The sequence below is a fragment of the Dermacentor silvarum genome, chromosome 11, assembly GCF_013339745.2.
Source record: "Dermacentor silvarum isolate Dsil-2018 chromosome 11, BIME_Dsil_1.4, whole genome shotgun sequence".
Classification (NCBI taxonomy): Eukaryota; Metazoa; Arthropoda; class Arachnida; order Ixodida; family Ixodidae; genus Dermacentor; species Dermacentor silvarum.
The window spans coordinates 108,306,952-108,331,433 of NC_051164.1; the positions used below are offsets into that span (position 1 = coordinate 108,306,952).

At 45.0% G+C, this 24,482-nt stretch overlaps 2 protein-coding genes across 2 annotated transcripts in view; one reads left to right on the plus strand and one right to left on the minus strand.

The window, feature by feature from the left end:
• LOC119433463 (F-actin-monooxygenase MICAL3-like) overlaps positions 1–24,482 on the plus strand; it is a 417,931-nt gene that overhangs the window by 99,470 nt on the left and 293,979 nt on the right. The window lies entirely within an intron of this gene.
• LOC119433680 (sodium channel modifier 1) lies at positions 834–16,223 on the minus strand. Its single transcript, XM_037700931.2, has 7 exons — positions 16,120–16,223; positions 15,846–15,916; positions 15,687–15,775; positions 11,312–11,424; positions 8,133–8,256; positions 5,129–5,426; positions 834–1,125 (listed from the first exon to the last, which is right to left on the minus strand). The coding sequence occupies exons 1-7, from the start codon at positions 16,168–16,170 to the stop codon at positions 1,011–1,013; spliced, it is 861 nt and encodes a 286-aa protein (XP_037556859.1). The 5' UTR covers positions 16,171–16,223; the 3' UTR covers positions 834–1,010.

Here is a 24,482-nt window from a genome sequence, read left to right on the forward strand (position 1 = left end):
GAGGTGCCGCGACGAGCGCTTTTGCTGCCACGACACTCAACTTTGCCCAGGATTTGCCCTCTTTGCTTCTCCGCTGTGTAGCTTCCAGCGTGCTAGCACAGACGAAAAAAGAGAGAAAGCCGGCTATCAGTGTCATAACTCCACTTGGAGTTAAAGGATTTGGAAAACTTTTGCGGTAGAGATTCGTGGGATGACATAATTTAACAGTGAGGGCATTCTATGATTAGTTAGAAAAAATGTTTCAGGGCCCCTTTAAGTCATCTGTTGCACCATAGTAATTACCTAGACAGCTTCGCCCATTAAAGAAAATAAGCTTCAAGCTACAGCACTGCAAATTGTTTTGAAGGTGTGCAAACTTGCTAAAACTCACCAAATATTAATTTGCTTCGTCCACATTGAGACAACGAATTCGGATACATATAGCCTACCTGAAAGAGGGGCAGCCTTATTGAATGACTGACAGTTATTGAGCAGAACTTATCTATATTGTGTATTACATCAGGAACTGGTGCCTCTGTACAACAACTGTGGTTATCCTGCAGCAAGGTTGTTAGGCAGAGCCTTATCTTGCATTGATCTCTCTTCTTCAATACTTCACCATGTGTTATCCCATCTATTCAAACAAAAATTATTTGACAATTATGAATGGTGAATTCTTGAATAGTATCAAGTATTCAATTCGTAATCCAAGTTTCCAATATTCACACATCCATAGTTAAAACTGCATAGCATAAAATAAATTCAGAGTACTTTAGTGGGTTTTACGCAAAAATGCTGAGCAGTACACATAGCAGCATGTGCAAAGAACATGCGAAATAATTCACTCCACACACTTTTGCAAAAGAATGTCTTTATACAGAAGTAGTGGACATCATAAGTATGAGCAGCACTAAATGGGACAAGGCAGCGTTGTGTGAGTGAATTCCCATTGTTGCTTTTGCCCCACTTAGTAGTGCTCATTATCATTCCGCTACATACAAACACGCATGAACTACTTTCGTTAACAGATGTCATGATGTGGAAGTCGAACTTTCATCAAAAGGGGGAGGTTCCTCTTCGTCACTGTCGAACTCAACATTCTCATCTTTGACCCATTTGCCGTCTCTGTCCAGCTTCCAGCCAGACCTGTGGACAAATGAACACAAGGGCAGCTCACAATACGGCGCTCCCCTATCTCTGCTACACATGCTTACACGCTTGGCTGATAATCAGTGTAGCCACTCAAAATTTTCCATTACTGTCATGAGGCAGTTGTTTCAGAACACTCTTTCCGAACACTGTATCGGGAGAAACGGCCAATACAGCTTTCTGTTGCTCAATATGTGCTCCATAAAGTGTTTTTCCAAGCATGAAAGATGCCTGAGAAGTGCGAATACGTGCAAAGTGCCTCGAGCAGCCAGTCACGTGGCAATTTTGCGTGTATTTGCGAGCTTTTTTTCACGCTAGAAAAAATGCACTCATGTAGCACGTATTGAGCAACAGAAAGCTGTATCGGGAGCTTTTCATGTTGCTCTACAATTTCCTCATTGACTGTTTTAATCTAATTATTATATTTGAGAAGTTGACTGATTAATTAGCACTAATTATCTAATTAGGTGGAATACAAGAAAAAATGTGAGTATCTCCAAGCGACGGCAAACATCATTGCCTTGGTTCTGTCCAGCCACGTAGCATTTGCATATTTTTAAAGTTTGGCCAAAGTTAAGTGAAACACCCTGTATAAAGCCAACAGACAGTAAAGTCAACGAAATCTTCGAGAAATTTTTTAAAATCATCATACCCATTAGATTGTTCTTTGGATACACTGTCTAAGCCTTAATATACATGCAAACCAAACGTGGTGCGTAATTAGTGCTATGTATTTCAGGACATAAGGATGCTCTCAAGTTTTGCAACATGTTCAGAAAGGAAAAGTTGAAAGGAAAGATTGTCATCCACCTGATTGTAACATGGAGCTACAAAGGAAACCCATACTGGTTTTTCAGAAAGAAAGGCTTGCAGTTGAAGAAAAAATCATCCTCGTCCAGGGTTTGAACGTGGGACCAGCACCTTTCCAAAGCGGTCACTCTACCATCTGAGTTAACCAGGAGGGTAGCAGATTGCAGTGTGATGTCGAAGTGACAACATAAAGCAAAAAGACATTAAGCCCAATGCTCTTCCGCAGAACTAATTTGCCAGACAATGAAGTTGCTTGCAATGAGCCACCTTTTTAACATAATATTCCTGGCTGTGAAAAAACCTGCAAAGTACAGGGTGCGCGAAGTATTTGAGAACACTATTCCTTGTTGCCATAGACACCAGCAGGCTCATCATATCTATCTAGGCTTACAGCTTCTTGGTGGATGCCCCCTTATGATTCAAACTGCGCACTTTGTTCAAAGATGGAAGCGTACAGGTTCACGCAGGAAATGAAACACCATGCAGTTCGTCACCCTGGCCGCACACCACAGCGACTTGGAAAGTGCCACCTTTCTGAACATAGCGAAGTTTTACGTTTACAAAGTGCGGACAGAATTGATGTGTTTTGGCGGTGACGTGGCATCTGTGGCGAAAAGGAAAAAGCAGTCAGTGGTCAGACATTGTTAGAACCACTGATTTTCTCCGGCGGCTGCAAGTCATTGTGAGTGATGACCCAGGGAAGTCAATGCGGGCCATTGCAAAGAAGCTCCAAGTCGCAGAGTCGACTGTCAGGCTCCCTGTGCACGAGGACTTGAGGTACCATTCCTATGTCATGAGGAGGGGGCAATTCATGTTCTATAAAACTTGGGAGAATCATCTGCTCCGGTCCAAGCGCTTGCTAAGCAAGCTGATGAGACCTGAGGAGCCTGGAATGCTCTGTTTTTTTTCTTTTCAGAAGATCTTTGACCAAGACCAAAAAGCTAACCGCCGCAACGACAGGTGGCTTTGCACAAGCACTGATGAGGTGTATATTGCAAAATTTCTGTCTGTGATGGTGCTAGCCGTCGTCAGCAAACGAGGGGGACGTCATGCCACCACACTTTTTTGCAGAAGGACTCCGCATTAATGCTGCTGCATACGTGGAGGTGCTTGCGACTGTGGTAAAGCCCTGGATACAGACAGTTTCAAAGGGAAGACCTTATGTCTTTCAGCAAGATTTGGCTCCTGCCCACACTGCCTGCATCACCCAGGAGTGGCTAGCTGACAACTTCTACGATCACATCACTCCCAACTTGTGGCCTCCTAGTTCTCCAGATTTAAATCCGCTCGACTACTATGTCTGCATGCTGATCCATGCATGCAGCTGTTTCCGAAGCCAAATTGAATCGGTTGTTGCTGCGGATGGTGGATTCATTGAGTAGTTGTGGAAATAAACCATAAGAGAAGTATTTCCCAAACTTTGGTGAAAATACGTCTGTTTTTGCTGGAGATATTCTTCTCTGCCTGAAGCCAACATTGTGTTCTCAAATACCTCGCACACCCGGTATAAAAAAGATGTCACTGCATGCTCCTGCACATAGATTAGAGTGAACCGAAGCGCTGTCATCTGTGTTTCAGCAAATTAGGTCTTCATGTTGACCAAATCAATGTGAATAACAAACATTCCATTAGCTTTCTCAAAGCCCTGTCACATATCAGCTGCTGCAGTTGATGTTTTCCATCATGAAGTTGTTGAAAGTTACCTACACTAGATGCTGTGGTTTATTGCTTCTCTGCTGCTTACATGGACACTTTTTTTATTGAATTCATGCATGAGAGTGCTCTATTTCAGTTGCACAGTTGCAAATTTAAATCATTTCATCCTATTTTGCAGAACCCATCTAGAACCTTGAACTAAACGATGCAAGAAGCAGCTTTCTGCAAACAGCTCAACATAGTGGCTCTAAATGTGCTAAGGAACTTTTCAAATAATGCTAGCCTAGCAATGAATAAATTTATTTCATTATTTATACTCACTGCAAACACAGCAGGACTGGCTGGTTCTAAGCCTACTGCATACAATATGCTGTTGGTCTCATTAATGCATGACATACTGTGTTTGTGTAACATTGCACAAGCTGGTTGAAACACAATGCATAAATTAAAATACAAATGTGCATAGAAAAAGCTATTGGTACTTAACAGCTCGTACTGTAGATGCAATCGTACAGACACATCTAATAATAGAAATTTGTTTCGAACATTTTGGGTGGAGATCGAGGTGGCAGCTTTTTAAGAAAGAATGCAAGCGTGTTTTTAATCCTTCATCAAAAAGATGCACAATTTCATACAGTTCAGGTTCATTTCTACTAAACATTGCTTTGCTCCTTGCTGTACAGTGCTGTCAAAATTCCCCAAACTGCAAACTGGTGGCATGGCCTCCACATGTGTGCAATCTCATAGTGTCAGTTTCAGTTCTCATAGGTATATACAAAACTGGAAATACTAAATCATACTTTCCAGGTAATTTCTGTGAAATTGGCATGGTAGAGGGTGACTCAACAAGGTGAAAGCTAATATGCATCTGAAAAAAGCATGAAGCAACAAAAAAAAACTGTTTTTTGGAAAAAAAGTTTCATTGTCTATGTAATTATCATAGTTCGGGTGCAAATTGCCAGCCCTTAGCTAGCTGTTTCAAATGTTTCCAAATGCCATAACAGTGTGCATTGATGCTGTGCACTTATGAATAGTTGGGGCTTAGACCATTAGTCCAGGGAAGCAGGGTCCATCACACACATGGTCATGTATAAGGGCTCTGAATTGTGTTAATATCACATAGCTCGGTACGGAAAGGGTTAAGGAGACGGACGACACAGGCGCTGACTTCCAAATAAAGTGTATTGCGCAGTGGTGAAAAATATTGTCACTAATGTAATAAAAGGACTGCCTCTGATGTAATGTCCTTGTTTTCTTTGAGCTTCTGCAAACATTTTCCTTTGCCTATATCTTTTGCCACTGCACAATAAACTTGAAAAGTCAGTGTATTCGTCTTATTTTTGCATTGTCTGCTGTATTATGTCGTCATACCAACCTGCCGGGCTAACAACCATCTTTACGTACACTAGCATTTTTGCATTTCACCACCATCAAAATGCTGTGGACGGGAATCAAGCGGGCAATGTCATGCTCAGCAGGGGAGTGCCGTAGCCAATTGGTCACCATGGCAGGTAACCAAGGCTGTTGTACTCACATTCGCAAGTTGAGAAAGTAATGAGCTTTTGCCTTCTCCTTGGCCTCTTCCTCAGTAAGATCTTTTTTGGCCTCCTTGGAAACAGACTTCCTAGGTTGTACTGTGCTCTGGTCAGCGTCACACCATTGACTACTGCCACCTAGCCGCAGACTTGTGGAAGACGGCGCTGTACTGCTGCGCTTGCTTTGTTCTACAACACTGGCAAAGCTGTTCTTTCGCTGTGTTTTCTTGATGTACGCCTTGACTAGAGGGTTCTCGGCATTCTGTGATGCGGCTGGCGTCCTCAGCTCTTCCACTCCTAAGTATCAAAGAATGATATGCAAAATCAATTACTGCTGTTGCAAGTGCTGTTGGCCATGTTTATTGCATGAATTTTACTAAAAGACATTTACGCAGCATTTTACTTTGTGCCAGGTTGTTGCAACATAATGTCCAAGCGATTAAAGAGAGCCTAAAGTGAAACACTAAATCGATTTAGACAGATTAGGTATTCTTTCAAAGCTCCATTTTTTTTTTATTTTGCAGTAGCATGTTAATTATTACAAGCGAACAGGAAGGTGAAAGTTCCATTTTTTGAATTTTGCACCAAACCCTCAGCACAGCTTCCTTGAAGTGCATAACCTTTACTAAATTAATTATAATGCAAAACAAAGGTGGGGTGAGATGGCAGAGTGAGAGAGAAAGAGGGAGCAAGAAAACATAGTTTGCTATGTTTGCACAAGTCTCGCTATAGTCCTTTCTTGTAATTCACATGCGCACTTCCTGGCACTGCCCATTTGCCCTACTAATAGCGGCACAGTCATGATTCAAATGAACATGAGGTGCTAGCTGCACGTGCTGAGGTTTGTCTCTTGCACATAGATTCATCACAAGAGCCACGCCTATATTTTCCATGCCATAGCACAAACAAGCTGTGCTTGTGCGCACTGTCTGAAAAAAATACTACACCACCATTCATTCAGCAAACGGCGTTGCAAGAAAACTAGCTTTACAAGCATGAAAAGGATCTATTGTGTCCGCATTCTTGTCTAACTTTGCTCTGTGTGTATCTGTGTGTATTACAATAAATTAAAACATCACCCGGGTTCACAAATGCGTTTGTCCCACCAGGTTCTTAACTGGTTGGACAACTGGCTGGTTTAAAATTCTGAAAACGATTTCTGCTGATAACTTGCAATAATGATTGCCAAAACATTTAGGTCACTCTCTGCCCGCACAAGAAAGCTTCAAGGAGAATCCTCTGCAACTCCAATACAGCCAGAGATGCAGAAGACATTCATTACTTGAAAAGGTTTCGATACATACAATGTAATTACATAATGTTGCAGAACATCGAATTGTTTACACCAGAATGCCATGCAAAGGTGGCTTTTTTATTATAGGAACCAACATTACTGACTTTTTTCCAAATATTGTTATGAGCCCCCTATTCTGCAAATGAAGAGGCAGAAGTTGCAGTACAGCAGACGAGAAAGAGGACGACCATTATCCTGACCCACGATCTTCGTTGTTATGGTGCCACTCGCTGTCGCTGTGTAAATATTGCATATAAACCCTTTTTAACACCTCCCCATAACATCTTCGGTGGAGGTGGTGGGTACAGAAGGGAGTTTCAACTGTAGAAGGCCAGATGAGCAGAATCGTCACAGTGGCCCTCGTATCAATATCCCCCTAACAATATTTATAATCATTTTGGATGGATCTCTGATACACTAAATGCCAAAGTGGCAACAGCAAAATGAACTACACTTGTTGAAAAGTGAGAATAGATTTTCACATATGACTGGGGTATAAGAATTGCTTGTCAGTTCTTTTTGTGTACTCAGTAATGACAAAATGTCACCTGTAAAAATTTTCCTGCAGAGGTATTGGCATTAGTATAGATATCATTATTTCCTGCAAACTTGCGCACCTGTTAGCTTGAATGGATCTGCAAGTAAACACAAACCGCACAAAGAAAGATGGATGGGAAGAGAGCCTGTGCTGTCCATGCTTCCTTGTGTGGTTTGTGATTATGTGCACAGTCACTCAATGCTAACAGAAATGCACACACTGTCTCACCATGGTATTCTAGTGAAACTTGCACGCATGCTGTCCTTCCATCTTTTTGATATATGCTATGAGCTCAAATTGTGATGCAATTTAGAAAGAAGAAAAAAAAGGGCAACCATACAGTGACAGAACTTGTTTTGATACAGTGTTACCCCAAAGCAGTAGAACATGCTGGAATAGGGTTACACGAAAGACTGAGTGACTGGACTACATCCCAAAGTAATGCTTGTATATGAGACACATTGTAGTGTCGGGCCATGGACTTTCATGATCTGAGACTATTTGACCTGCACCTAAATCTACATACATCATGCATCGAAATCTCAGTACAGAAGTGTTTTATTCCGATAGCAATTATACGGATGCTCAAGGAACTTTTGCACTGTCGCCATGGGCATTGTCATGCTGTCACAGTATCGACGCACATGCGCGGCCCCGCACATGGAAGGTTAGGTCTCAGAGACACACTGCATTGGCTGCAAAAGCGAGAAAGCCAAGTGGCTGCACCATTAAGCTCTGCCCTATCAGCTCTGCTGGAGAATCTGGCTTCTGCTGCATGCATTAGCATTCCTGCTGAGCAGCTGTGTGCATACAAAAACGGACAGTAAACATCAAGCTAAACTCATGTACTAATCCTTTCTTTGGATGCTGACAAATGCCGACAGTTTTCCTTCGGTCTCATCTCATGCACTATCGAGGTGCGACGCTTGCAACACCGCTGCCGGTGCTCTTCATAATGCCAGCTTTCTGAGATGCCTTCCATGCAATGCTAAACCTTGGTATCACTTTTTTAATGCTTCACCTTTGTGCAAAATCGCCAATTTTTGCCTTTCACCCAGACAGGAATGCAAACATATTGTCTGGGAATCGAATCCACATCCTGATGATTTGCAGTGCAATGTCATAGCTACAAGATCTGTTAAAGGAAGGAAGGGTTAAATTTTGCACTCACCACTGGAACCAGTGCCTCCTTGGTCACCTCCTTTCTTTTTACAACAGCTGCTATAAGGTGCTGCTTTCATGAGTTTGAGGCGTGGTGCTTTCTTTGTGGCTTTCACTGGTGCAGAACCTAAAAGCTGAGAGCAAGGTGGCACCAGACAATAAGAGGCACATGCAGATGTTAGGAAAAGAAGTGGTGGAACTTAATGCAACAAATGAAAATACATGACTGCACATTAGGTGTGTCTTCACAAGTAACAGACGTTATACAGCCTTTCACGTTGAATAGTAAAAGTTTGTGTCCTTGAGCACAGCCTCAGTGTTGCCACAGCAACAATATATCACTGCAACTGTAGTCAGCAACAGGTCAGTAATGAAGCGGCAAGTGCCCCTCAACGGGAAGTTGTATACATGTGCCAGTGAATCACTTCCTCATCCATGTTTCCCTGTCCTTCCCTGTATCCATGTCCATACCTACCAACCTGTGAACTTTAAGAGCACATGCCTTTGGGGATAGATGATGATTTGCCTTAGACAATGCACACAAGCAGCAACAAACTTGAGACAGTGCAGACTGACACACAGCACATTGTTTTTTTATCACAGTTGCTTTTTCAGCAACCTTGAAGTTTCCAATATTGCTTGCTTCAAGAACTTAATTGTCTTAACTTCTGTGTGATGTCTTTTCCAGCATGATGAACCTTCCAACGGAAGGTTCGGATACCAGTGAGTGAAGCGTTTTTGCGAACAGAATTTATATTTCATTCAACTTGACACAACATTCATAAATCATGAAACGAGCCTAAATTCACAAACTTTACGAAACATTCAGGAGAATTGGGAGATGTGCAGGTCCCTAATATTCGCATCGTTCAGGCAATTCCTCACCATAAGATTCCTCACCCTAATGGAGTAACTTTTTGTTGTTTGCGAGGCGCGAGTGATAACCGTGTCGGTGATATCAGCTGGGCCATTCCTTTCTTGTGCAACTGCCAGATGAATCGCATACAATGCAGGGGGAGGAGGAGAGCAGCAGTGGCAAGAAGGTACTTTGGCGAAAAGATACGAGAAATGAATCTCTAATCACTTTTCAAACTAAAAATTGGTGCTTCGAGCTGTTTTATTCCTCCCTACACATGGAAATTGTGGCTGTTATGCATGTGCCGTGGTCATAGCATAAGGATTGTTTGCTTATTTATTTAGTGTACCTTAAAGGTTCCATACTAAGGCCATTACATGAGTGGGCATTTATGAGGAGTAGGCATTACATGAGGAGTGGGCAAACCTCCAGTCGGGCATGACCCGACTGGTGGTTTTCCCAGATAGTAAAAAGTTGTCGCAGTTTCACCTGAAAGGCAAAGCATCAACTGCGATAGCAAATTTGTGGAGAGCTATACGAAGTAATGATAGTAGCTTTATCAGCTGTATAAACTTGGACATGTAGCAGCACCGGCAAAATGCAAAACTGTTGTCGACGCCGTCGGCGTTTTGCCCGCGTTCGCACAAAATGTGTGCGGCGTTGGTGACTGTTGCTGGAGCCTCTGGTATAAATAGACACTTGGTGCCGCAGCTAAACGTCGCCTCCCTTCCCCCCCCCCCCCCCCATGGCCTTTCGCGCGTCGGAAGAAGGCTCGTTTGCTCTACATATATGGTGATTGTAAAGGAGGAAAGCGACGCCTACTTCTGCAGCCCTTAAGGGAGCACGGCGCAGAACGCGCGTTTTCTCCGCCGTGTGTTCACTCCCTGTGAAAGCGCGCGTCCCTCGCGCCCTTTCACTCGCACATACAGCGTTCGGCGCGCAGCGACGATTTCATCTCCATTGACGTCATACGGAACCTCACGGCGACGGCGACGCCGACGGCAGAAATCTGCTTCGGAGTGTCCATATAATTGCTATCGCAATAAAAAAAAGAACATGATATGATTATGGGGCACGCTGTAGTAGGGGACTCTGCATAAATTTTGACCACCTCAGGTTATTTAATGTGCAGCCTATTCATGGTACCCGAGCGTCTCCCCCACTGGTATGCAGCCGCTGCAGCCAAATTAAACCCGCGACCTCAAACTAAGCAGCGCATCGTCATAGCCACTGTCTTACCGTGGCAGTTCGGGCTGCAAGTCTATATAGTATGTGTAAAGCGTTTTAGTAAAACGAGCTGAAAGATAGACGGCTTGCTGTCTGCTCGCGGTGTTGGTATGTCGTCATCTAATGAATTTGCTTCTGATATTTTACATCTGGCACATTATTCAAGTGTCTGGTCAGATGCTTTCCAGGTATGCTAGACATGAAATAGTTTATATTCTCATATCTGATACCCGTGCCACACGGGCAAAGTAAAGTGCACTTTGAGCGAGTGCACTTCACGGCTAGTGTAATTTCCATATTGCCACACGGGAACGCTTAGTGACACTCACTGCAGAGCACACTCACCGGCAAGTGTGTTCGGCGCACACTTCGCGGCGGCGAAATGTATAGCCTTGTTAGCAATGAATAAAAAAATAAGTAAAGTATTATTGAAAGCAGAGTCAGGAGTAATTTTTAATAACATTGTTTTAAATTGCTAATGTGACAAGATAATAAAATGTGCCACACCGGAAAAAACAAGAACAGCAAAAAACTACTCTCGCTCTCGGGCTGTTCACGACCACGCCGAGTAATGGCTGCGCAGTTGTTTGGCGGATCGAGTCGTTTTGACTGTTGCTGGTCAAGCTGCCGTCGTTGCCGGCGCTTCTAAAGATGGATTGTAAATGTTGTTTCTAGCAATAATAAACTGTTTTCATGCACACATTTTTATTTTAATAAATATATGCTTTCCCATATGACTCCCGATCGCCATGGCCATCAATTTGAAAGAAAACTTTTCTTTCTCGTGTAGCAACGCGCCACCAAAGTGACCCGCAGTGCGCTGAAGTGCACTCGCTCAAAGTGCACTTTACTTTGCCCGTGTGGCACGGGTATTACATTCTCGCAGCAAATTCTCACATTTAGTCCACATACTGTAAACTTGACAAAACACATTGAAGAACTGAAACTTCTTGATCTGTTAAGCAGCTGAGTGCTTTTCATGATTCTGAAAATGCAAGAAATGTGGCAAAACTGAATATAAAACGGACAAAATTAATTGTCACCTTAAGGGGTTAACTGCCACTAACAAAACCTTGCATCACTTTTGCTAACGCAGCATGTCTTACTTTGGTACGATCAAAGCTGGTTGCCACTGTTCCTGAGGCTGCATTCGCTTCCTGTAGCCTTTTTTGCAGCTCCTGCTCCTTCCATTTCGTATGTGACAAGTGCCGGGTTAAATCTGAAAGAAAATAAAATAAAAAAGCCATTTGACAACACCTACACACACACATTAGGTGTTCGGCCTAATGTTTAGAGACAGGAAGGCAACAGTGTCAATTAGAAAGCAGACGGGGGTTGCCAATATTGTAGCTGACATTATGAAGAAAAGCTGGAGCTGGGCAGACCATGTAATACGTAGGGCAGATAATCAATGGTTATTAGAGTTGAAGAATGGGTGTCTAGGGAAGCGAACCGAAGTTGAAGTTCAGGACAGCAGAGATTTATGTGGCATGATGAAACTTACAATTTTGCAGGCATAAGGCGGAATCAGCCAGTGCAAGAAGAAAGCAATGGAGATCACTGGAAGAGGCCTTTGTCCTGCTGCAGACATTAAATAGGCTGATGATGATGAGGCACACACAAATGTTCTTATGGCTAAAAGTAATTTGTCTCTGTAATTTCACAACGTGAAAACCTCACATTTTTCACTTATAACCAAGGTAGTTGGCCCCTGATGATTCTGTGATAAACAAAGGCTGGGCCAATATAATGTAGCTATTACGCTCGATTTTATTCCTTTATGAACATCCAGCAAAACGGCTGGATGACTGTGGTGGTAAAGTGGACAGAGCGCTGCCGAGTACTACTGACAAAGCGTGGAAAGGAAATTAAAGTATAGACCACTTATAACGCAACCGCTTATAGTGCAGGATCGGATATAGTGCGGTCTTTTCAGACTCCCGTTAATTTTCCCATAGCACTCCATATATACACGTATCGCTTATAGTGCAGTTGCGGGAAACTAAATACCGGTTACAGCGCAGCTGCCAGGGAGTACAGAAGTCAGCGGAGACGGCGAACGCTCCCCTCAAATGGGTGCCCCAAGGAGTGCTCGAGGAAGAAAGAGAGACGAAGTGGAGGAGACGGGCACATGGTGCGAACGAGCAGCCAGTGAGGCTGAAACCAGAATCTTGAGTGCGAGTCGTCAAATATCACGGCACGCATAGCGAGCAAGGGCCACGAAACTGCCAACGCCGGCCAATGCTCGCTTCACGATAACGGCAGTAAACGACACTTCAGCAAGCGGGCGGCGCAGGCACGGCACAGCGAAAGGCGCACGCGGAGATCAGTGGAATGTGAGGGAGGAGGGCGGCAGGGAAGCGGATTTCGCCTCGGCAACTCCGCCGCTTCGGTGGCTCCCCCTTGCCCTCGCTCGTAGCTCCCTCACTTTCGACTGTCACCGTGCACGCCTGCCGCCGTGAAGCCGTGCAGGCGCCGCTGCTCCAGCCGGCACGGCGCCAGCTTCCCGAAGTTTCGTTTTCTGCCGTTATCGGGAAGCGGGCGTTTGCCGGTGTGGGCAGTTTCATTGGCCGGCCTGGGACAGCGCCGCTGCTTCCTCTGCCGCAGCGTGCAAGGTCAACACATGACTAGAAAGTAGAGGAAGCATAAAGGAGAAAGAAGGGTTCACTGCCATTTTCTACGCGTGGGACGTCGACACGTACACGCATGTTCCGGCGCAATGCAGAATCAGTGACCTTTCCATTTGAGAGAGGGTGAAATTTCCGCCGCATTTTTTTTTTCTTTCTTTTTTTTTGTTTTGTTCGCATGCGACATTGAGGGGTCTCTCCTAAGCTTTTACTCTATGGCGGTGCCAGAGCAACACCGGTCCGAATTGCCGCCGCGTGATTTGGTTCGAATTCGATTCGAATTATTCGACTGTAAATTAAATGCAAACGTTCTAGCCGCATTCCTCGACTGTCGCATACGCGTGGCGGCTCGGTGCACATGTTTTGCATATGTGCAGGCCTTGAAAATTGTTCATTTCGTTATAGTGCGGTACCGCTTATAGTGCGGATATTCGTGACACCGGCGACTTACATTATAAGCGGTCTACACTGTTAATTGTAATTGAATCGCTACATTATCCCGGGCCTGGTTTCTTTTCGGGCTTTCTTGTGGAAGGTGATCGAAATGGAGTCCTGTGAATTGTGCAACATCAATCAATGAATCAATTCAATTGTTATCCCATTACGAAATATTGAAGCAAAGCAAGGGCTTGAAGACAATGTGAAAGTGCCCACTTAAGCCGCACGCCTTCGTTTACTGGCTGACGTCAACAGCGTACAACTATGATGCACACTCTTTCTGTCCAAGAAACACACCAATTTAAAAGCTAGGCCCAGAAAAGTATGACGGTCCAAATATAATCATGAATAAAACAAACAGAAAAATTCAATACAAAACCCCGATGTGAATACAATGGCTGTATATGTAAGATCAATCATCCTCACAGACAAAAAGAAAGAAAGGAAAACAAGACTAGGCATACTTCAATATTTCCGTCAGTTTTGAACTCATTTGCTGCTACACGAGCAGGCTCTCACCGCACAAACAGCCATCTTCTCAAGGACAACTTCCTTGTGAAGCATATAACATTGCCCTTGTCTGCAACAGTATTCTCTGCAATGGCCTGTGAAATACATTCACAGACAGCAACATTCTCAAACTGCCCAGTGCACAAAGAACGGCACAAATCAAGCTATGGACTTGCCCAGCAACCAGCATTACTCACCATCGCCACATGGCGCCGCCAAAGCCGGGATCAGCACTCGAGATGAAAATTGCCTGCAGAAATGGCTAAATGGTCCATCCTATCGCACGCACCTCTCCTACATACAGGAAGTCAGTTTAAACTCCCTGATATGAGATGTCCGAAACTTTGCCCCATCCTTCATAGGCCTCGAGGTCAACTCTAAATAAAGAAGCTTTTACCACCACCACAAAGTGCCAAAGCTGTACGCCCAGTGGTTAGCGCCTCCAGCTGCCAACTGCATACAGCTGCAGGGGCACAAACTCGAATCCCAATGCGTGGTAATAGGCAAAGTTTTGTTTTTCTAAGCTATCTGGCAAAGGTGACGCTGAGGAGTGGTGGCCTGATGATGACACGATAACAACTCGACGATGATGCTGAAATTGAAAGGATGGACCAACACGGGCCCGTACCCAGTTTTGAGAGGTAACAGCTTGACTTCTTGAAGGAGGACAAAACCAAAGAACAAGCACTGACTTTCAACTGGGAATATTTATTAGGAATTAAAGATAAATACAGGTTGTGCTATCATGACCTTTAGGCGAATGTGAGCAAGCGGAATAGTCACTAGCAAGTCACGTTTTCATTGGTATTTTAACCTGTGCTGCTCTTCTTGCTTATTCCTTCATTGTTTACATTTCACAACATGTGTGTGTGTGTGTGTGTGTGTGTGTGTGTTGTGTTTGCAATAAAGTTTCCCAGTAGAATTTCAGTGCTTCTCCTTGTCTGATCTTCGGTTTTGTCCTCATTCAAGAAGTCACGTTGGTATACTTTAAACCAGTTTCAAGTTTTTAACTGCTGTGGTAGTAAAACAAGATGTGGGTGTTTACTAAATGTGTTTACTAAATTAGTGTCAAGAGCACGACATCCATCTCACAGAAGAGGAAGGACATGGCAAGACACTTTTTTAGACATGAAGAAATTTTCACAGTCTCCATTACTGTACTAGTTGCATTTCCACTGTCATTTCATTTCTTTTAATTAACTCTGATCCTGAAATTATCTGTAAAATACCCCTTCCACCCTACCCCTCCAAATACAGGTAAATATGTGAATACTGCTGCACTCGGTTTACTGAGTGCATGGCGCATACGGTCACACTATTGCAAACAATGTTGTGCTTTTTTTTTTTTTTTTTTTTTTTGCTACGTGCGTTGTTCAGTTACGTTACCGAAGCACCAATGGAACCGAGTGGTTTCATTTTTGTTGGGCAATTGCTGAACGAGCAAAACGGCAACTGCAGGCAAATAATTTTATGGCAGTGTCTATTCTCCCAGCAGCCGGGGGAATTTCTGAAACGAATTTCTGCCGACACGCTCTCGAAAGGTTAGGTTAGGGCCACCTGCAGGCTCTCCTGCACACCTGCAGGCAGTTCTTCCCGGCAGTTTGTCACGTGATTTCCGAGTGCAAATAGGTGAGTGTCGGGAGAAATTCGTTTCAGAATTTTTTCCGGCTGCCGGGAGAATAGACCCACCCTAATTTTATTCCTTCTTCCCCCGGCATCCTGCTGCTTGCTAAAGTTCTGTTTCGTTATCTATCGCTTAGGGACAGGTAGTTTACAGTACTTCGAAGCTAACGGTGCCGCGTCACGCGAACTCTCGTGAAAGTTATTTTGTCCGCGAAAGTTGCCCCATTTCGCTTGCTGTCGTACCAATGAACAACAGCAACGGATGTTGAGGAAAAGATCTTACTTATCAAGTGTCGTTTGCCCTTTCTGTGCATGGCAAGCATTTCAATGGTGTCGAGGACGGGTCGATGTGGACACAGCGTACATGCGTATCTGAAATATAAAGCAGGTTATCAGGCTCGATAACGATGAACGTCACTGAGACAATCTTGTCCGCACTTACTTTCCATTATTGAGTAGAAGAGCTTCGTCTTCCGGTATGTGGCTGACAAGAATTTCGCTAACTCGTCGTTTCTAAATATAGAATAAATAAAGCAAGGAATCGGTTATCAGCAGCCTGAAAGCTAACGCTCATCTCTTGTAACTAGTTTCGCTATGCGAGTGCACCTGTGTACCGACGTGATTAAGTAACATAAAGAGACCGAAACGATCGGTTATGAAAGTATTGTATATATCAAGCTAGTAAACAACAATGTTACAAAGTAAAGAATGCTCACCTGCAAATCTTGCAACAGCGCTGTGTCCGTGCCCTCTCGTTTAAACGCCATTTCTTGTTTACAAATTGCGCATGGTGGATTGTCTGCGGATTAGCTTGTGGTGACTTTGTTGTAGTCTTGTTGCTGGCGGCTCTGCTTTTGGCATAAAGATTGCTACAATCTTTTGGTACTTACGAATGATGTATGGCAAGATTGTTTTTAAGATTGAGTTTTATAATTACATAAAAGCAAAACTATGGTGTTTAAGATTGGCTAAAATATACCAATGCGTGTACGCAAATACATTGCCTTCGAGATTTGTATTTGCCACTTAGAAGGAGCTATCGCTGGGAGTCGCGATGTCGACACAACTTATTTTAAATCCATAATCTTCTTTTTTTTATTTTTTGCGCATGTTATAAAATTGTTACATGGTTACGCCTTCTGAGAAAGCGAAAGTAAACTGCACCAAACTGCACAAGGCAACATTGCATACCGGGAGCCAATTTTGCGCAGTCAGAACTTCCCGCGCGTCTTCAAAATCGCGATAATGTTGACTCGGTTAAACAAGGTTCGGCGGGGCACTACGTCGTGCTGGAGTACCTAGAGCAGGTGAGTCAATGGCAGCCATATATTTCGGGATGGTTTCAGTCACGGTTTCAGTGTACTCGAGCTTGGTAACATCCCGAAGAGCAAAAGATAGCGTCGAGAAAAATGGATGTTCCTGCAGCTATCGTCTGCTTCTTGCGGCTCGTGGATCCGCGGTCCTAGTGTTATTGCTGCTGCGCATTAAGTCCTAGTTCAGCGTGACCTGAACGCACAAGGTATGAGTCGCAAAAATGCCGATTCATCTCTACGCCAGCCATAGTAGCGATGTGCGAAGCGTCGACGCAGTTCTGAGCGCTCGAGATGTTTGCAGTTGGTCGCGTAGTTCATTTACCGCCGACGCATCAGCGTACGGCTTTATTCCTTTTTCCATTAGATTGAATGAAGAAACTAAAAGTAGATATGTTTGTTGAGTGAAATGGTATTAGTACATTATTCTTCTACTAAACAAAATAAAAATAAAAGAATGAGGTAGATAGGTTTTCCTTATCAGCGAAGTTGACGGCGTTACATTCTAAAGGATCCACTGAAAGAACTTTGCAACTTTCGAGATCTTTCATTGTGCCTTAACGGCTCAAATACGAGAAACTACTTTGAGATCCGTGACGTCATACTCACGTATCGATGCTGGGTCTTCGGCTCGAAATAAAAAAAGAATATGAATGAAAAGGAAAAAAAATGACGTAATCAATCTCTGACTACAAAATTAAGATAAATACAATTCTGAAACAACTCTAAGCTTATTTAGTATTTCTTTATAGTGTTCTTTTAAAGGAACTGTCTACACTTCGGAACATGTCTTTTTATTTTTTTCAAATACTGCAGCCCTATGCAAGGCTATTGCAGGAGTTGGGTACATAGAATACATAAATGGAAGAAGTAGAATAGTAATATCACACCAATGCTTCTACAAAATAAGATATCGCCATTTCACGAACACAACCGGGTAAATCTTTCCAGCATTCAATAACTCTCGGGAAAAAAGCTGTATTTGAATATGTTAGTGCGCGCAAAAAAAAAAAAAAGGGGGGGGGGGGGGTCTTTAGGTTAAGCTTGTGGCCACGTCTAGTCGGAAGAGCAGTAGCATGCACGATGTAGTTATCATTAGATAGTCGACAAGAAGAGTGAACAAATTAATGTAAAAGTTTCTAAGGATCAATATCACGTCTGGCACACAAGTGAGGTAACTTCAAAGAGGTCATTTCAGATGAGGGCGAAAAATCACGGTCATAGCGATGGTGAATGAAACGAACAGCCTTCCTTTGGACAGATTCAATTTTATTCATGACGCACACTTTATATGGATGCCACACGCATGAAGCGTACTCTAATATAGGGTGATGGGATTGTGATGGGAATGAGAAGATTATGTGTCATATTGACCGAAACGAGCATGCCTGTATCCCCTAAACAAGGAAATATATTTTTCATTTGGCTCTTAAAGCTGTACAAGAATGACATGTGTCACTTGACGGTGAAAACATCGCAACCAGTCCATGTACCGTCAGGTAACGAAGAAGCACCGCGGCGAGTGGTATTTTGCTTCCATGCAATATTGGATTACCTTAAATTGTATTTTATGTTCTCCTGCTAACATTTTTGCTTCGTAAAATTATCGAAAAGTGGCTGCCTTGTACAAAATTACGGAGACACGGTGAACGGAGTGGCAGCATTGATGCATGCCCCCCCCCCCCCCCCCCCCCCCGAGATTGAAATAGCGTCCAGTATCAGTGTTGTCGGCGTCCGTACACAGTTTTAAGAACAGACTAGGCTGATCAGAAAATTCTGTTCTAAAAATTTCTACTCTCTTTTTAAAGAAACCACTTCACCTTTAAACACTTCAAATTGTAGACGTTATATAGCGCTACAAAATAGAAGGTCCTTGAAAAACGGTAGACAGTTCCTTTAAAGGTCAACTGTAACGAATTTTAGATATGGGCCGAAGACGCCGCCAGAGCCCATGGGCAACTGGCCGCCGTCTAGGCAGGTTTGGTCCTCCCCACAAGCTTGCCGTCAAATAAAGAGTTATCTCTCTCTCTCTCTAAGATATTAAGATAAAGAGGACGCTCCGTGGAAATTCTGACGTTTGAAATACGAGGGGAAGTGTCACAAAAATCCCGTAAAAAAAAACCTATTTTTGTATGTAAATAAAAAAAAAAACGCCGCCATTACTGCTCGCCCGAAGTAACGCAAGACCTAGAATGTGCGGCTCCTCGATATGACCTCAGAGAAAACGCAGCATCCGTGGCGCGCTGACAAATCTCGGAGGAATTTATAACAAATTTTACCAAAATGAGATTTCATTGCAGTTGGCTGCTAAGAAATGTTTCTAAGAGCGACAATATCTTGAAGTCTACATCTGTTGCAATTCTATTTGGTGAAACAGCGCGCGTTCCTCCAATGCGGCTTCTCCCGCGACTGTGAATTTTCACTCTGGCCATTGGAGACAGAGCGGAAGCGGCACCGATGATCCCGCGACGAAAGTGAACTTTGTCCGCTGGTTTCTTTGACCTCTGAATTTTGACCCCTGGTTGACTGACGGAAAGCGGCGCGTCGCTGTTGCGTCTTTCAGGCGCTGTTTGGTGGTCATTGTAGGCAAGAGGGAAGGCAGGGTGAAGTTTGAAGTTTGAAGCGCAGGTTTGCTTATTCGGTGCGCAGTCGCACTGGCGTTGTGGAGAGCGCGGAAATAAAGTCACTGAAACCAGCATGGAGGAAAGAAACAAAATAGGAAAGGCCCTGACGTCAGGTTTTTGAAGCCGGAAGTGCAGCCATGTTGGTTTGCCATCAGCCTTTGCGCCTCCAATCAACTCGCCGGAGCAGATTAGCACGAGCTTTGAACTTGCATTGTTACGAGCCGCCGAAAGTTTGTGCTGCTGACGCGCGTCAAAACAATGCCTACTAAACTTCTGTAGCAGTTTTGATGAAGCAGACGCGCTCCTGTGTTTTTCCGTGGCACGTTGAAGACGTCGACGAAGACCCGCGCCGTGATTACCTGAGTGTATCTGTTGCTGGCGGAGACTACCCGGATGGCGAGGGGCCTCCCCTGCGTCTTCTCTGGACCGAACTAAAGTTATTTCACTCACTCACTATCACTCACAGACCCAATACACAACTTTCAAGCTTACACACCACACTCCAAAGTCAGTTTTTCTCGCGAACAAAATGTGCTGCGAGAAAGACACGGGCGGAAAAAAATATTCTCACTTTTCCGAGGCAGAGAGCACCAGCGAGAGCTTCAGGAATGCGGTTGCCATAGCAACGTTGACGTTTGGGGTATGCGAGTCCCAGTGCTCCTTTCCGAAGAACAGCACGTGACTGGCGCCACATTTTCTCCACTACGCGTCCGTGCTAGCCGGGATAACAATGAAATGTTATTTGAGTTAGAAAATGTGAGTATATAGTAAGTATAACCTAATTGGTAGTTGTTTGCTGGTATATCCACGACTGAAAAGCTTTGCTCTAGTATGCTAAAAACGCTACAGTGGCTTGTGTGTTTAGTTTCCCGTGGATTTCGAGATTTCGTACAGAACGCGTTGGGTTAAATTGAGTGTCGCGCGTTCTCAATCGTTCAAAGACTGTACTAACTTCCATTTCCAATCGAACATTAGTCCTTGCCTGCCGACTGAACTCGATCGTAGGGTCAAGTGCGCTTTGGCGAGTACTTTTTTTTTAATTCGTGAAATAATTGAAGAACCGGGAAAAGTCCAGCTTCCGGTGGGGATAGAGGTAGTTGTAAAATTGGCAGGAGAAGAAGCAGACGTAGCACGCCAGGATGGGCGCGACGCCGCCCAAAACGATCATAATGCGACACTGCTGCGACATTGGTGCGTGCTTGTGGAGCCTTCGCACGAAGAATGCGCTGCTGCTGGTGGGGCTCGGCTGCCTGCCGGGACGCCGCCGATCTCGGAGTCTTCGTCGCGCCTCGGACACGGCAGTCTCGAGCGCGTCTCTGTTCCGGTCCCGCTGGTACGCTGCGTGCGTGAAACCGAGCACGAGACGACAGTGGCGGCCCCTAGCTTTCGAGACCGGCATGTAGCCGTGGGGTTGGTCGCTGGCTGCGATCACGGCACGACCGCACTTGGAAGGGACAAGGGCCTGCGTGGAGATGATGGACTGTCGGAAAAGTCTGCAGGTCGGCTGCTTTTCCCAAAAGCTCCCTTCCGTCCAATAACTCCCGTGTACTGATTCACTTCGGCACTAAAATTAGATCATACTGGGAAAATAGAGAAAATGACACTCAGGAAAACATGCACAAAAAAAATGTCACAGTTTCGCCCTAAGGGCGAAGCAATGCATGCGATAGCAACACAGCAATGTCATACGAAGTAAGGTGAGTGGCTTTGGTAGCAATATGAACTGTAGTAAACATGAGCTGATTAAGTAAGCAGGTGTGCTGCGGCGTAAGTAGACCGACATGAAGAGAGACTCGATGACCACGAGAAGGCGCGTGTGAAATGGTGGTGTTGATGAGAAGCGCTTTCCGTGGGCAGCGCGTTCGAAGGTACACACCTGTAGCGCTGCACTGCCGACCAGGGCAGCATTGCATGTGTAGCGTGCATTGGAAAATGTGGCCAGACTATTACTAACTGTGGTGTGAGCGCGCACAAACAAACATGAATAGATCACACTGAATGACTGCAGACAACGACTGTCAAAACGCTGGCAGTAAGCGCATATACGTCGCAGCGGGCGAAGGTATACGTGCGGTCTATCGCTTCAACGGAAACTGAGCGGCGAATGCACGGCGCATAAAGGTCAGAGCCGTGTGGAGATAAGAGACGGTGCGAGCGAGCGACGAGCGCGGTTGTTGGCAGAGTAGAAGTGCGTCCCCCCCCCTCCCCCGCTCCCTCCGGCGCTCGCTTCCCGCTTCCTTGCTTGCGCGTGGAAGATTGAGTGCGTTCGCTCTCCGTGACAGCGTGCGTCCCCGCACGCTTCCGCTCGGGCATACGGCGCGCGGCGAAGATTTTATCTATACGGAACCTCACGGCGACGGCGACGCCGACGGCAGAAATCCGGTGAAAGTGTCCATATAATTGCTATCGCAATAAAATCACAGCATATCCACGAAGTGAATGATGATGAGTGGGCGAAGCACCGGGGGATCATTCGGGTAAACCACAGCTACGGACGAGAGATAAAGAGAGCGCGCGTCGGGAACGAGAGAGAAAATTACACCATCTTCCCGTCGGGGAACCCTGAGTAGTATGCGAAGAAGCCATGGGGTCGACTCAAGGTAGTTTTATCAGCTGTATAAACTTGGACATGCAGCACCACCAGCAACGCGCAGAACTGTTGTCGACGCCGTCGGCGTTTTTCCCGCGTTCTCACCGAACGCGCGCAAAGTGGAACCGGAACCGGAAGTGTAAGCGGAACCGGAACGCCATCTAGTGAACACTTCATAAAACTACAGGTGGCTACGGACACACAACGCCATCTATTGAGCAATTCATAAACTAAAGGTGGCTACATACTACTACTACTACAGATGAGGGAACGACCCACACCCTAAGGAGCTTCGCCCCTAAAAAAAAAGGGGGGGGGGTAGAAGAAGGACACGGTGCTGATTTTCAGTCCTGTGCCCTGAAGCAATCTACAGGACGACGCTGGGGTGGCTTGAACATGGTTCGGGTGGGGTAGAGTTGGGGGGCAGTGGGAGAGGTCACATAAATCATTACAATGAACTTCCTCCGTTCCTTTAGAGACGGCGTGGCGGGTGTGTAAATGACGATGACGGAGTAGTGCGACTTCGCTAGCTTGTCGGTTTGACGTCATTGTTTTCTATATAATCCTTTCATAAATTAATATTTCCACATGTCATCTGTCAGCGTTATGCGCTAGAAAGGCACACGCTTGGCATAATAAATAAAAGCTAGAGGATGCTTCTCTCGCTTAAGGCGAAAGCTTTAGGTCTCTATGTTGGCGAGAGAGAGAATGAAAGATAAAGAGAGAGAGAAATGAAGAAAGAGAGAAACAAAGAAAGAGAGAAATAGAAAGGAGAGAGGAAAAGAAATAAAGAGAGAGAGATAGCTAGATAAAGAGAGAAAGAGCGAGAAAGAAACAGAGAGAGAAAGAAAGAGAGAGGGGGAAAAAGTCACAGGCCTGCGCGGCACACGCAGCACAGTCACAGCGTAAGCTGGGTGAGCGGCGCCAGAGTATCTCCAATTTCGGCACCACGCACAACAAGGTCTTCGCGGCAAAGTGTCTTCGCCTCGATTTTGACGAGAACAATCTGAACTGTCCGCCCGGCGTCGACGGCGAGCGGCGGCTTGTAATGCTCTCTGGACAGCAGTCTGCTGAGTCCGATTATGCCTGCAGGTTTGTAGCCGCGCACTTAGCTCTACTATTCGCTTCTTCAGCAGCGGTTCGTACCTTGCGAGGAGACGCCATAACGTCCATCGAAGAGGTACCCAGAATACATGGCTCACATCTAACATCGGGATAGCGTTGATTGCGCGCCTCGTCTGAATCGCATCGCGTCTGAATCGCATCTCGTCGCACGCGGCTGTTGCAGGCACGTTAACTAGATGGCGCCACCATACTGGCGGAGGCCCGGGTCGTTTGCTCCTGCGCGCCGGCTTATAGGGCGCGTATAAAGGAATTTTTCTTCTGCCTGATAGCAAAGTGGCTCAGTGGTAAAGTATCCGACTCCCACGCAGTGGGTCTGGGTTCGATCCCGGCGGAGAGAGGGTACTTTTTTTCGCATTTCCGGCGATAGCGGTTACGGGGCGGCGGCGGCGGCATTATCGCGACCAGAAACGGCTATTGGAATGAGCCCATAGCAGCTTACGCTGTAATAAATAAAGTCACCACGGAGGTTAGATACAGACACTACCAAGCTTCGCTTACCCCCATTTTCTAGACATGGGAAATGCTGGTGATTTTTCTTCAAACTATTTCATGTATAACACTCATCGAAAGCACCTATCCAGCCACTTGAACATATATGACTGACCTTAAAACGTTGTGAAAAAATTTGGATAGCGCTTAAGCTTCGCCTTTAAGAGTGGAACGCGATAGCATTCAAAGATCCCTGGCTTATTATCAGGCTTCCCGGCAACTGCACCCTTTTTGTTCAACTTCGCCTCCGCGCGCAGCTTCCCTAAAACCCCTGGAAAAATAAGCTGATGATGATGATGATAATAATTTAATGCCCTCTCCTTTGAAACGGGGCGGTGACAAATAGTCACCTCGCCTGTGTGGTTTAATCAGGTATGCTTTACATGTTTTTTTTATCTAACATTTTTGTATACATTTGATTAATCTTTTTTTTTACTCGTTATTTACCTTGTATCTCTACCTACGACTAAGAGATCAAATTAGGTCGTATCAATCTCTTCCCTGCTTTTTTTTTCCACCAATGCTCTAAACGTTTTTTGCTCGTCTGCTGACCGGTTGATGCTTCCGTCCACTTTAAACCCAAGCGCTTCTGGAAGGTGTACGTCACCTACTGTTCTCGCTGGGTGAATCCCTTCACATTCCATTAGTATGTGTTGAGTGGTCTCCAGATCTTTGCTGCAGCATACACATGCCTCATCTAGCTCCGAATATTTGCTGCCGAGGAGGCGAGCGCCATCTGGATGGTGTTTTTCCAAGGAAGAAACCGTGGCGCGCCGCTGTATGAATTGAAGAAATGCTGGAAAAGGGGTTTTGTTTGAGTTTCGGCGTAAGAGAATTGTGTCTTCCTGTATATTCAAATTACAACCCGACACTATCACGTCTGTAGGTTGTGGTTAAGTCGTACTTTACGATTTTTTGACAGATTTTACTTTAAGAAATTC